The sequence below is a fragment of the Rhinolophus ferrumequinum genome, chromosome 16 (assembly GCF_004115265.2).
Source record: "Rhinolophus ferrumequinum isolate MPI-CBG mRhiFer1 chromosome 16, mRhiFer1_v1.p, whole genome shotgun sequence".
NCBI lineage: Eukaryota > Metazoa > Chordata > Mammalia > Chiroptera > Rhinolophidae > Rhinolophus > Rhinolophus ferrumequinum.
Genome location: NC_046299.1, coordinates 54,514,040 through 54,528,237, shown reverse-complemented (window position 1 = coordinate 54,528,237; position 14,198 = coordinate 54,514,040). Strand labels below are relative to the sequence as shown.

General features: G+C 50.9%; 1 protein-coding gene across 5 annotated transcripts in view; it reads left to right on the top strand.

Moving 5' to 3' along the window:
- DLG5 (discs large MAGUK scaffold protein 5) overlaps nucleotides 1–14,198 on the top strand; it is a 121,690-nt gene that overhangs the window by 72,185 nt on the left and 35,307 nt on the right. For 3 of the 5 annotated variants that reach the window (XM_033130885.1, XM_033130888.1, XM_033130883.1), the window contains 8 exons: nucleotides 118–430; nucleotides 2,347–2,493; nucleotides 4,532–4,716; nucleotides 6,377–6,502; nucleotides 8,931–9,063; nucleotides 9,509–9,636; nucleotides 10,300–10,475; nucleotides 10,852–10,955. In XM_033130885.1, the coding sequence (XP_032986776.1) occupies nucleotides 118–430; nucleotides 2,347–2,493; nucleotides 4,532–4,716; nucleotides 6,377–6,502; nucleotides 8,931–9,063; nucleotides 9,509–9,636; nucleotides 10,300–10,475; nucleotides 10,852–10,955 (1,312 nt within the window). The remainder of the gene's footprint in view (nucleotides 1–117; nucleotides 431–2,346; nucleotides 2,494–4,531; nucleotides 4,717–6,376; nucleotides 6,503–8,930; nucleotides 9,064–9,508; nucleotides 9,637–10,299; nucleotides 10,476–10,851; nucleotides 10,956–14,198) is intronic. The other 2 variants (XM_033130886.1, XM_033130887.1) reach the window with 1 other exon arrangement.

Sequence of the window (14,198 nt, the reverse complement as noted above, 5' to 3'; positions counted from 1 at the left end):
GTGGAGAATGACCTCACTCGAAACTTCACGCTTGACTGCCCAGCACGGTGGAGCTGACCGGGTAGGTCTCTGTACCTCCCCACCCCCACCCACGTCCTGGCTGCCTTGCCCCCCCAGGTTCGAGGCGATCCACCATGAGCTGAACAAGGCCACGGCCCAGAACAAGGACCTGCAGTGGGAGATGGAGCTGCTGCAGTCGGAGCTGACGGAGCTGAGGACCACGCAGGCGAAAACTGCCAAGGAGTCAGAGAAGTACAAGGAGGAGCGGGACGCGGTGTACAGCGAGTACAAGCTCATCATGAGTGAGCGTGACCAGGTCATCTCTGAGCTGGACAAGCTGCAGACCGAGGTGGAGCTGGCCGAGTCCAAGCTCAAGAGCAGCACGTCTGAGAAGAAGGCGGCCAGTGAGGAGATGGAGGCATTGCGACAGGTAGGTGGCTGAGTGGCTGGCCTCCCAGCCTCTGGGAAAGCAGCGAGACGATGGGCTGCTGTGCACACAGTGTCTAGACTTGCAGCCTGGCAGCCTCCTCCTGAGTTGGAGCGAAAGGCTTCTTGTCTTAGGCCTGCATGCTGTCTGGGTTACTGGACGCTGCCCAGGTAACTGCTGAGCTCATGACGCTAGTCTGGGCTACAGGGACACAAGGGGAGGTCCGGCTGTGGTGTCAGCATCCACAGCTTACAGTGTAGGGAGAAAGTCAGATAAGACGCCCAGACACGCACGTGCCCCCTGCACAGACACTCTCACACCTGTGATTTTAAGTGACTGCTGATCAGTCTTGTGCTGAAAGCCAGCGGATTCTTAAGGACTTGCTCATTAAGAAGCGAGGTTCCAAGGCCAAGTTCCCAAAGCCATAGATACCTTTGGCCTTGTGAGTCTGGAAGGGCAGCCTTAGCGATCTTTGCTCCCAGTATCTGAGGGATCTGCTCTTTAAGAAGCAGCCAGGCTCCTTCTGGGAAGATGGTGTACTAGACCGAGCCAGAGGTCCTTCTGCTCTCTTGCTCCCTAGGGGACAGGCCTCCAGGGCCTGGGGCCTGGGGTTCAGTAGCATTGGAATTAGGCCGCTCAGCTTGACCCCTGAGGGATCAGTGTGGATTCTCTGCATCCTTCCTCCTGGCCCCTCGACCTCATCACTGACACCCCTCCCCCCCAGGGTAGCTGTGCCCTGCTGGCTCCCTGATTTGAGATGCCCTGCCATCCTGTTGGTCAGTGTTGTAGCTCTGTTTAGAGCGGCTGAACTTGATCATAGCAGACTTTCCCCCCATTGAAATGCCTTTCCATTCTACTTTTCTGTGCAGGTCAGTTAGAACGCAAGCTTTAAAATTCGTCTATGAGAAGTGAAAAGCAAGGTGTTCAAGGTTGGGCAAATTGGCAGGGGACAGCTGGCATTGGATTGTTGCAGCCGGAACCCCCTGGACCCAGCACAAGGCAGGGCTGACGTCTGAGGGGCGACCAGTGCCCTGCGAGAGTCTTTACGTGGGCAGTGACACCTCCTTACTCCCGGGCAGTGCTGGGGGCTGTGGCAGGCAGGGGGCACGGGCCTCCTTACTCACGTGATCACTTACCTTTCTGGGCCTCAGTTTCCTCATCTACAAAATGGAAATGATGAGAGCATCTGCCTCCCGGGTGCTTGTGACGATCACATGACTAAAATGGAAAATACAAGTAGACTGGTTCCCGCACAAAGTAGCCGTGGTTTGAATCTTTATTATGAAGATGATTATTAGCTACTCAGTCGGGATTAGGGTGAACCCTTTAAAATTGTTTCTGTAGGCAAAAATGGTGCAACTAATGGCAATTTCATACCAAGGGAGTAAGACTTTTCCAGACCGTTAGGTGAAAGCCATTCTGAAAAAGAATATTTACTTTGATGAGATTTTTAAAAGACGGAATGAAGGAATTTTTAATAAGCAAAAATAATGTATTAGAACTTGGTAATTGTCCCAGAAAAACCGTCAACTTGTTTTCACACTCTGGCATCTGAGAGCTTAGTGGTTGGGAAAGGTTTATCAAATAAGGAAAACAAAATGATGAAGAGAAAAACTTTGAAAATGACTGACTGAGTCACGAACCCAGAGAGTCAAGGACAGTGTGTCGATCACATAGGAGGTGAGCCTGTGACAGGACACAGCCCATCTGGAGGGGTTTTTGAAAGTGCAGAGGTTCACCGATCGTGCCCTTTGCAGGAATGTGGAAAGCACCGAGCATTAGGAGGACCCCTGGCTTCCCGCAGGTGGTGGGTGGCCTGTCACCACACTCCCAGCACTCAAGCGTGCCCTTCAGCCTTCACAGGGGGCATTGGCTGGCTGTCAAGTCTGCCTGTCAGCTGAGGCAGGAATCTCTTCTAGGCACCGATCCGAGTCAGCAGGCAGAAGAGGAGAACCCCCGCTCCCACCCCCACCCTGGCAGCTTCCAGAACTGAAATCCTCAGCTCCTTCTCTACTTTGTCTGGCTTCTCCGACAAGACCACTCCCCACCCGGCCAGAGTAGGCCAGGTTTGTGACCTGGGCCATCCTGGCTCTGAGGTGTGGGTGGGAGGGTCTTACATCCCCCTGGTCTGATGAGGCCCCCTGGCGTGGGCTCTGCCTGTGGTTGGCAGCCCGTGGGTCTTCTCACATGTTGGCTTCATGACTGGGTGGGTTGGGTGTGTCATGAAAAGAAAAGCAGCCCATCTCTTCCTTAGCCTGTGGCCCAAGGTCATCCCGGCCGTGCAGAAGATCGTGGGTGGTGCATTTGTAGCCTGAGAGCTGACTTTGGGGGCAGCACAGTATGGAGGAAAAATCACTGCAGCGGGAATCTGGAGATCTGGGATGTGGGTTTGGCCCCCCACTAATGGCTGGGACCTGGGGCAGGCACTTCCTGGACCCTGGGGTTCTCGTTGCTGTCATCAGGATCAGACAGAACTTCAGCCTCTCAATTCTGCTGTCCTTTTCAAGATTCCGCATTCCTCCTCTCCCCTCTGAGCAAAACTAAATTTTATACTTGCTGTGTTTCTCATAAGGAGACAGTGTTTGGGGGATGATTTCACTTTGGAGAGTAACAATGAGGGGGGCCCAGTGGAAAGGAAGGCAAGATGGGGGCGAGGGTGGGCGCACCCAGTTGCCTGGTGCCGGCCGCTCGTGTGTCTCCACCTCTGGCCCTCAGCTGGAGATGAGCGCCAGGCCAATGGAGAGAGCTTTCAGTGAACCACGTGTTAACGTTTCAAATAGAAAACGATACTAATGTAAAACAAATATAAATTAAAGAAAATGTTATTGTTAAACTTATTATTACAATAAATTCTTGGTAGAATTAATTAAAAACATTCGTTTTTTTAAAAAAATATCAAACTAAGACACTCAACACTGCATAAAATTCGGAAAAAAATCAAAACTGAAGTAGTTTGACTTGGGAAATGTGAAGTCGGAGCAGTGTGTCACTGTGTCACTCTAGTTAAGGTGCATTTTTTGTGCGGGTGTTTTTCTAACTCCTTCTGACTCTGTGTGTGAGCGATGGTGGGGAGTCACAAGCTGCCCGCACACGTTTCCTCTGTCTCCCGCCTCCCTGTCGCTTAGCTGAACTTTTGAGATCTTTCTGAACGGGTTTTAGGGGAGGCTGCATCTCTGTCTGCTGTGGAGTCGGTGCAAGCGTTTCCGGTGTGTCTTATTCTTGTCACTCAGAGGTGGGGATGCCCAGTGCAGAGGCTGCAGTATGTTCTTCTCTTGTGTTGTTTGTACTTTGCTTCTTCAGAAAGCCTTTGAGCTAGAGTAGCAGTTACTCTTGCAGTAGGCACTTGCTTTGTCATTTGTCATTTTCTTCACATTTTCTAAGAATTACAGGGACACCGGGGGCGCTTTGTATATGAGTGCTTCCAAGAGTTTGATTTCAAATTTTGACAGAGCATGTAATGCTTTGGGGAGGTGTCAAGATGCAAGTTCTTCAGATTTCAGCTTTTTAAACAAACTGAGATACATAGGACTTCACCAGCAAAAATACTGCTGTATATTCAGATTTCAGAATAAGTCAGTGTGCCAGGCAGGGTATAAAAACCATGGAAGCATGGAAACTAGAATTGCAGACGTAGAGGGGTGGGAATCAGGATGAGCAGTGTCGGCACCGTTCACGGCAGTCAGGTCTCACACCATTGTGCTTGGTCCCGAGAGCTCTTAGAGAGACGTGGTGGCTGTCTCTATGATATAAACCACGGACGTGGCAGGGCAGAGCCCGGAACGAGCCCTCCAGGGCAGGCACTCCACCTGGGCCCCTGACCCCGTGGCTGAGGAGGGCCTGGGGTTCTGGTCCAGGCTATGTGGGGTCGTGTGAGTTTGGACTGGACCCTAACCCAGCCTCATTAGGGGTCTGAGCCTGGCTGTGGGGTACGTGGTCGCCGGGGTGCGGGGGCAGCAGGGGTGTGGGGGGTGGGCCCTGGCCGGGATCCCAGCGTTTCCCTTTATCCGGCTCACGAGACTTCAGCCTCAGCCCTGCACTCACTGGAGTGCACGTCCAGGCCCGAACCCAGTGACCTCCCTCTCTGCTCGCCCCTCATCCTGCCAGATCAAAGACACGGTGACAATGGATGCCGGGAGAGCCACCAAGGAGGCGGAAATCCTTCGAAAGCAGTGTAAGGCTCTGTGCCAGGAGCTGAAGGAAGCCCTCCAGGAGGCAGACGTGGCCAAGTGCCGGCGGGACTGGGCCTTCCAGGAGCGGGACAAGATTGTGGCCGAGCGGGACAGCATCCGGTACGGGGCACCGGGCTGGCGTGGGCGCAGGCCGCCCCTGACGCCCTGGGTCTGTGGGGAGGGCCAGCACTATTTGCCATGTGTCCAGGTAAGGTGGGAAAGACCTAGGTGCTTCTTTTCTCTGTGTGACGCCCCCGCCTCACCTCAGAGCATTAGAAATTTCTAGTATGTCTCTGCATCCCATTTCTCTTCACCCTTGATGTCTGAGCGTGCACGGCTTCCAGATGAGACACCTGTGCAGTGGCATAAGACCAGCCTTTTTTCTTATCTGGCTTCTGAGAAACTGACGTATCAGAATTGCATCCTTGCGTTATTCATTGGGTGCCTACTATGTGCCAGGATCTTAGGTCCTTGGAGCAAGGAGACCCTGGGAGCAGCCTGTGAGGCTCCCAGTCGGGTGTGATGCGTGTGAGGGGCTGGCCCTGGGGGGCCGTGGGCAGCTCCGTCAGGCGGGGCAGTGGAGAAGGGAGATGTGTGAACAGGATTCTAAGGCCCTCGTCAGAACTGTGGTGGGGGCATGCAGGGCACGGGGGTGGACAGATGGGGAGGTCCCCAGAGAGTGTGGCGTTCCAACTAGAACTTAAGCACGAGGGGGACTTTTCTGGGCAGAGAAGGGTGAAGGGCACTGCAGCCTGAGGGAGCACAGTGCACCACGCGTGTGGTGTTCCCAGGGCAGGACACGTCAGTGGTGTGGCTGGAGCACGTGCACTTGGGGAGGCAGCTCATAGGCCTCCTGAGGGCCTCAAAATGGAAGCCGGGGGTGTAGACTGGACCCTTGGCTGAGACGGGGCCAGGAGACGCTGTGTGGTGGGGGTGTGGCTAGTGAGCAAGGACTTGGTCATGGAGAGTTTCTGGAAGATTCACTTGTGGCCTTTTGGAGGAGAGGCTGATGTCTGCTGGGCTAGTCAGGAGATGTGGGTTCAGGGTGGGGGAGTTTGGGGCCATGGAGGGGGGGACCAGCCCTGAGCGTTCACCCAGTGACAGGATGCAGTTCTGGAGGTGGCACAGAGCACAGACTCCCCTGCTGCCAGGTCACCTGTCCCCACCTCCTCTCTGGATGGCTAGGTGGTTCTGGGGTCCCAGAAGCCACGTACCCTTTAGGAGAGAGTGGGCAAGCCTGCACTTTGACCTGCACAGAGCTCAGGGCGACAGAGATGTGTGAGGGGTGATTCCTGTCTGAGTGGGGAGCTCAGTCCAGTTGTGGGGTGGGGGCGGTTGTGCCAAAGCCTGCTGTGGGTAGTTAGGAGAAGCTCGGTGGGTGCTGGGGTACAGGACCCTGCCAGGCGGGCTGGGCCGGGAGGGTGATCACTAACCCCAGGCACGCTGAGGAGGAAGCAGGGGGACGAGCATGGGTGCTCAGAGCCCAGGCTCATTGCCCAGTAACTGGGGGGTCTGTCTCCTCCTGGGTCCTCAGTGTCACCTCTGTCGCTCATGGGGTTGGCCTTGGTGTTCTCATTTGTATTTGCACCTCCTCCCTGCTGAGCTCCCTAACCGAGGGATGCTGCTGAGGGAGTCTGTGCTGCTGCCCAGGAAGCCCCTCCAGACTCTCGGGCAACCTTCTGTGCACCTGAGGGCGAGGCAGGCACCTGGGTGTTTACTGCAGGCCGTGAGTCCTCGTCCCCTGATCCTCGCAGTGACCTTGCCTTTGCCCCTCTGCTAGGACGCTCTGCGACAACCTGAGGCGGGAGCGGGACCGGGCAGTGAGCGAGCTGGCTGAGGCCCTGCGAAGCCTGGATGACACTCGAAAACAGAAGAACGACGTCAGCCGGGAGCTTAAGGAGCTGAAGTACGCTGGGGTGGGCGCCTGGTGGGCCGAGCTTGTACCCCTCTCCTCTCAGGGCAGGGCAGCCCCATGTGCAGGCCCTGGCCATCTGTCCCTTCTCTCTGTCTTACTCTGTCAGTCTGTAGAATGGGTCCAAATACTGCTTCCATGTTGAGGGCTACGTAACTAGAAATGCTTGGACCAGCACAGAAGGTGGCGGGATCCCTTTGGTGAGCACATGGAGGTGGGTAGGCATTGTGTGCAAAGGCACATAGGAAGGAAGTTCCCTGTTCCCAGACAGTCTACTTGGGGACAGGCAAACATGCATCGTCCTTTCATTGATTCCCTCCCTTCCTCATTCATTCACCTATCAACAAGGATTTATTGCACGCCTGCTGTGGGAGTGAGGCACAGGGGAAGCAGCTGAGCAGGCCCACCAGGTCCCTGCCTGGTGGGGCTCATAGCACGCAGTGGAGACAGGCCACAGTCAGGTCTGGCCGAGAGAGAAGTACTTACATGAACAAAACAGTGACAGACTGTGGTGCAGCGTTTTGAAGGTGGCAGACTACCACCAAGCAGCCCGTCCTGCCATGTTTTTTGGATGCCCATCTGGAAGAGACTGGGGTGTCAGACAACCCCCCTCAGTGACAGCGCTGTCCCAGCCATGATATTTAAGACTTGGTGACTGTAAGCAGCAGATTGAAAATACAAAGATCGAAGTTTAAAAAGAAATTGGCAGAGCCCGGTAGTCATCACTGCAGTCTAGAAGCAGATTCTAGTTGCGGAGCAGTGGCTCTGTCTGTTCTAGGAGCTTCCCAAGCTGACAGAGTGGTGAGGGGTCGTGAGATGCCTGTGTGTGTGAGTGACGAGAGTGACGCCTCTGAGAAGGCAGTGGAGCTTCCCCTTCCTCTCCATTCAATACCATCTAACATAAGATAAACAGTTTCATTCATGAAATAAAAACCCAGGACCTCTGGGGCTTGAGTACTTTAAAGGAAATCTCAGGGGTTAAGAGACAAAGTGAGAGTCTCTCTCCATGGACCCACCTTGGAGCTAGCAAGTGATGGAATCAAAGAAGGTGTAGCCTGGATCCTCCGGGGCTTCAGCTTGGGAGGAAGTTTTGTGTTTTAATTGAGCTGGACTTGCCTGGACTGCCTGAGAAAGCTGGGTTCCTTTGAACATTTGTATTTGCACTGCTTCTCTGCTAAGTTCTCTTAACTGGTGGGGTGCTGGTGAGGGAGCCTGTGTTGCTGCCCAGGAAGCCCCCAGTCTGCAGAATCCGCAGAGGGGCCCCCGTGGGTGAGGGATGAGACGAGTGCAGAGAGCATTCAATGCAGAGCCTCAGGCTGCACAGGGGTGGGCTGGGGCTGGGGGCAGGGGCTCAGCAGGGAGGCTTTGGCGCTCTGCCTGGGAGCTGAGAGCATTCTAGGGCCAGCCAGTGAGAACACAGTTCAGACAAAGCTGTGGACCTGGGTGCGTGTCCACTTGTGCGGGAAACAAAAGGTCACGCGTGCACAAGGAGCCCAATGGGCAGTGTTGATGAACTGGGAAGGTGGTTGGGCCCAGGTTTAGGAAGAAGGGTGTTATGTGCAGGCCACTGGGGATGAGGACAAGGTTTCTGAGTATTTTTTCATCCACTTAAGTTGATTTTTCTGAGAGCTTACGTTTTTTTGATCAAGTCCAACTTACTGATTTTTATTTTTAATTTTTAATTTTTAATGGATTGTATTATGTCCAAGAACCCTTAACCTAGCCCTGGATCTCAAAGATTTTCTCCTGTATTTTCCGTATTTTTTACATTTAAATCTGTGATGCGCTTCGAATTAATTTTTATATAAGGTATGGTGTTTGGGTTGAAATTTATTAATTTTTTTTGCCACGGATGTCCTGCTGCCCCCATGTCATTAGCTGAAGACTGTCCTTCCTCTGTTTTTGTCCTTCCTCTGAATTACTTTTGCACCATTTGCACTTAGTGGGGCTGTTTCTGGGTCCTTAATTCTGTTCCATTCACCTATGTGTTTTCCTCGCAGTTCCACTCAGTGTTGAGTGCTATAGTTGTATAAAAAGTCTTAAAAATCGAGTAGTTGTTTCTCTTACTTAAGTCTTCGCTTTCAGAATTGTTTTAGCTATTCTAATTCCTTTGCCTTTCCCTGTACATTTTAGAATAGTCTGGTCTGTATCTGCAAAGTCTCGCTGGCATTTCCATAGGAATTGCATTAAACCTCTAGATAAACGAGAGAAGAATTTCTGAGTCTTTTTGAAAAGAACGCTATGCAAATGCATGGAGAAGCTTTGACCTGTTGCTCCAGATTTATTGGGAAGCTGGTGTGAAGTATATGGGGAAAGGAGCCGCTGTGAGCTTTCAGGGGTGGTCCGCCTCGTTTCCGAGCTGTCACTGGGTGGGATATTTCGCCTCCCAGAGAGACATCGCCATGGCTCCTTCTGTTCACAGGGAGCAGATGGAATCCCAGTTGGAAAAGGAGGCCCGGTTCCGGCAGCTGATGGCGCACAGCTCCCATGACTCAGCCATCGACACAGATTCCATGGAGTGGGAAACGGAAGTTGTGGAGTTTGAAAGGGAGACGGTAAGCTGCCTTCCTGTCTTTCTTTTTGCTCCCCTGACATGAAGACTGCATGGGGGAGGGAGAAGAGGGCCTTCATGCAGCCTCCCCAAGTGTCACGGCTGCTAGTTTGGAGGTTCGGCTTTTCCTCTTAGGGTGCGATGCATCCTTTCCCTGTACTTGTCCAAGCTGGGTTGTCGCAGGTTGATCTGTCACGTGGTGGATACGGGCACAGTGCGTGGAAGGCAGAGGGCAGAGCAGAGCTCCCAGGGGAATGCCGGTGCGGCCATGTGTCTGCAGTGGCTGAGAGGGGCAGATAGTAGCTGCTCGTAGACTGCATCCCGGGGACTGAGCGCCCTGTCAGTCATGAGGAAGGGACAGTCCCCACATTGTCATGAGTGGTTTGGGGTTTAAGAGCCAAGTGTTTCTCCTCACTGCTTTGTAAAGTGTGCTGCTGCTGTTTTGACAGGAGGACATTGATTTGAAGGCACTGGGGTTCGATATGGCGGAAGGTGTGAATGAGCCCTGTTTGCCGGGAGACTGTGGCATATTTGTCACTAAGGTGGACAAAGGAAGCATTGCAGATGGCCGTTTGCGGTAAGAATTGAGGAGGCCCAGGCTCTGGAGGGAAGGGGTGGCGGCCCTCCAACCCAATGAAAGGACCCAGAGACAGGTGGCAGTTACATGAATGTGCTCTAGGGTCTGAGGGACTCACAGTCGGCCGAGGCCAGCAGGCTCAGCAGCTGACGTCGTTCTTAAAGGATACTCGGTGACTCACAATTGCCTCTGAATCTGACTTTTCTCCAGGCACCACGTGCTGCCTTTTGCATCTCTGGGTTGGAAAGGGCTCAGGCGGTGTGTGTGAGAGCACAGAATGTGCACTGCTTGGTCAGTCCATGAAATAGTAATGATGATAAAATAGTGCTCCCTGGTGCTTAGTCCTGGTTTACCCACTTTTTATAAGTAATTCATTAATCTTTACAATCCTATGAGGTAGATGCGACCTCATTTGACAGATGCAGACACTGAGGCCCAAAGGGGCTAGGTCCCACAGCTAGTCCATGGTAGAGCCAGGATTTGAACCCAGGCAATGCAGGTCCAGCATCTGTGCGTTGAACCATTTGACCTTCCTAGAAGGGGAAATCTTTCTGAATGTGTATGTGGGGTCCCTGCTTCCCGGCACTCGGCCTTCCGATAGGAGCGGCGGGGCTGCCCACGGGTCCTGAGGCCTGCGTGGACACTGCCCGTGCCCCTCCTCAGGGTCAATGACTGGCTGCTGAGGATCAACGACGTGGACCTCGTCAACAAGGACAAGAAGCAGGCCCTCCAGGCCCTGCTCAACGGCGAGGGCGCCATCAACATGGTGGTGCGGCGCAGGAAGTCTCTGGGCGGCAAGGTGGTCACACCACTGCACATCAACCTGAGCGGACAGAAAGGTAGCGGCCAGCAGGCGCGGGCAGCGTGCCTCCGACGGCAGGGTGTTCCTGTCTGTTGCAGAGGGATGTGTGTGTTTTTAGGCGCACGTCATTTCTAGGGATGAGGATTGTTTCTGCTTTAATGCAGCCCATGTGCTTCCCCGGCAGGGGACCGTTTGGGTCCTGGGTCTGGCTTGTCTCTGAACCATTCACCAGACCAGATGGGACTGAGCCCCTTGGTGGTCTTTCCCAGGTGGGAGGCTGGGATGGACCGGTCACAGTCTGCCAACATCTTTGTAAAAGCATCTCCCAAAGATGAGGTGCGACAACCAGAGGGCCCTGTGATCCGGGCAGGGGTTAACTGGGGGCTGCCTGTGGTCTGCCCTGTGGTTTGCAGACAGCGGCATCAGTCTGGAGAATGGAGTATATGCTGCTGCCGTGGTACCCGGAAGTCCGGCCGCCAAGGAGGGGTCCCTCGCTGTGGGAGACAGGATTGTGGCGGTAAGCCTCGCGGAGCGGGCCGTCTGCTGCATGTAGACGGTTAGCTTATATTTGGGAGGTTTGAGTAAGAAGTAACGAATGCAGTTTTTCTATTCGCTGTGTTATTTAAATGTGATTTTTTTTCTTCTGATATTATGTTTCTGTTCACAATAGAGAATTAAGAAGTACAGAAAAAGTTTAGGAAGTAAATAAGAATCCGTCTTATTGCTACCACCTATAGATAACCTTTCTTAACATTTTTAATGTATTTTTCTACAACCTTTATTCTACACACGAATGTATAGTTAGGTCAATTAAAAAAATAGATATCTGTATATGATTTTTTAAAAATCTTTTTCTACTAAATATTACATCCATTTATTTTTACATTTCTTTTTTATTTCCAAAGTAAGACTTCTTTGCTGTAAAATAGTCAAGCAATACAAAAATGTATAAACTAGTTGTCCCCTCTTTTCCCTTAAATCCTGCTGCTCCTAGGGATAATATCTATCCCCATTTAGAAGATGTACTCTTAGCCAGACCGTAAGTGCTCATACAAATCTATATACACAGATGTAGGCTCCTGGTTTTTGTTTCCTTTTTAAAATGCAAAATGGAATCATCTTATGTTTTTCTACAATTTGCATTCTACGTTGTGTTCATTTTTCTGAGTCGATCCTCCTTATTTTTATCCACCTTGTGGTTGTCTAGGCAAGGACACCTTAAGACCAGTCTTGACACCTGGGGCTCAGGTTAAAACCAGTAAGTGGTACCAGTGTTGCCGGCAGAACTATGATGAGTGTGTACGAGGTGTGATCAAACAATATGGTGAATGTTTAAATTAAAAAAAAAATTATTTCAGTAAAAGGCACAGTGCCATAAATCCCCCTCAAAATACTCCCCCTCGCTTCCAACACACTTATCTTTAGTTGCGCTGTTGTGGCTCAATCTGTTGTGATGAAACAATACGGTGGATGGTGCTGCCGAGTGCCAACCAATGGAAAGGCGGATTCTTCAACATGGGAAGCGGTGCATGGAACCTTAGTAACAATGTGTGACAAGTTTCAGCTTGTTCAGTGCAGTCAGTAGGGTGTGAGCTACAGTTGAGAGAAGGTGTGTTTTAAAGTATGCCGTAAATCATCCTCCATCCTGACAACGCTCTGTGTCACACATCACTTCTGGTACAGCAATTTCTGTCAAATAAAAACATTATGGTGTGTCCTCATCCACCTTATTCACCGGATCTGGCACCGGGCAACTCCTGGCTCTTCCCCAAAGTCAAAATGATTGTGAAAGATAAATGTTTTGAATCGATTCAGGACATCGAGGCAGCCATGACAGCACAACCAAAGACGACTTCCAGAACTGCTTTAGAAAGTGGCAGAAAATGTTTGAAGCGACGGGGAGTATTTTGAGGGGGATTAATGGCAATGTGTCTTTTATTGTAATAAATTATTTATTTATTTAAACATTGACTGTATTGTTTGATCACACCTTGTAAGTTGTTTCCAGTTTCTGCAATTGCAAACATGGACTTCCACCTGTGTGCACAGCCACTCTGGGGATATTTAATAGCATCTCTGGTGACCAAACCCTGAAATGTGGTGAGATTGCTGAGTCGTAGGGCATGCACATTTAATACTTGTAAGTAACTTTTTAAAATTGGAGGCACACACATTTTTATGACTCACACACAATTCCAGTTGTGCAAGAGGCACAGTAACGGTAGTAACTCTTCTCTTGTTCTAGACTCCTCACCTGTCAGTTCTTGCCTTGATGGCAACTGTTTTTAACAGGTGATTGTATTTTCTCCCAGAAATGTTCAAAACGTGTATATCTCCCACATTTTTCTTTTAAACCCAGATGGGATCATAACACACTCAGCTGCTAGCGTTGTTTTTGTTTTTAACAGTGTGCCCTGAGGTTCTTCCATATTCACGTCTTTAGGTGTGCCTAGGTCATTGCAGTCACTGTATGTTCTTTAATGGCAGGAGCACAGGCTGTTAACCAGTCCCCACAACGGACAGCGCGGGCATCTGGGCCTTTCAAGTCGTGCTGCATGGCCCCCGCTCCATGCCTCTGCGAGGCCCACGGGAGTGTGCCATGGGGGGTTTATCAGATGAGCATTTAACATTTGTTGGAACTCCCCCTTCTGCCCCCAAAGGTCATGATGGCCTTTTCAGTCCCACCTGCAGTGTGTCGGGGGAACTCGTTGCTTCACATCGTTGCCAGTGTTTTCCAGAGTTTGGTGGTGTCAGTCTTTAAAAGCAATATGGCTGTTGTGGAAAATTTCAAGATGTGGAAAAGTTATAAAGAAAAAAAATAGCAACCAAATTAATCTAAAAAATAGCACTCCAAAATTATCCGTCTCCCTATATTTTTAACTTTTGATCTTGAAATAATTACAGAAATAATTGTAATTCAGTTATAATAGTAAATAAATAATATTGAAAATAGATAAAGTTGTGTGACAGTATAGGGAGGTCCTATGTACCCCTCACGCAGTCTCCCCTCGTGTTTCTATCTTGTATAACTATAATACCAACACCAGGCAGCTGACATTGGTACGGTGCGTACATTTACTTGTACGTAGTTTTATCACGTTTAGGTAACCAAAAAGGAAAAAATCAAGATGCAGAACTGTTCCACCACCATCGCCTCTCGTGTTACCACTTTACCCACACACTACTCCCCCACTCCTAACCCCTGGCAACTAAATTGTTCTCCAGCTCTATAATTTTGTCATCTCGAGAATATTATATAAGTAGAACAACATAACACGTGGCCTTTTGAAATGGGCTTTTCCTCTGGGTGTTGTGCTCTGAGAGCCATGGCATGGTTGGGTACATGGCTAGTGTGTTCCTTGTCATGGTGGGGACTGTTCCATGGTGTGCATGCCGCCTGGTCTAGCCATTTATCTACTGCATGTGCACTTTTTAAATGATGGGAGCACATCTGAGAGGGATGAGGACAGATTCAGGCATAAGTGGTTGTGATGGGTCTTTGTGAACAAAGACGATGCTTCATCTCACATAGTTCTTTCTAGTTTACAAAGGCCTTTACGCCATGATCTGGTTTTCAGCCTCCTCTCATCCCTGGGGCAGACGTGTTTAGCGTCCATTTTTTGTGTTAAGGAGTTCTGAGTTGGGGTCCAGCATCACACAGCAGGAAACAGCAGGGCTGTGCTGGTCCCCCAGGACCCTTGGTGGTCTGCTCCCACTCAGGCAAGCACCTTTCGCTAGAGCGATTTTAAGACATATGTTT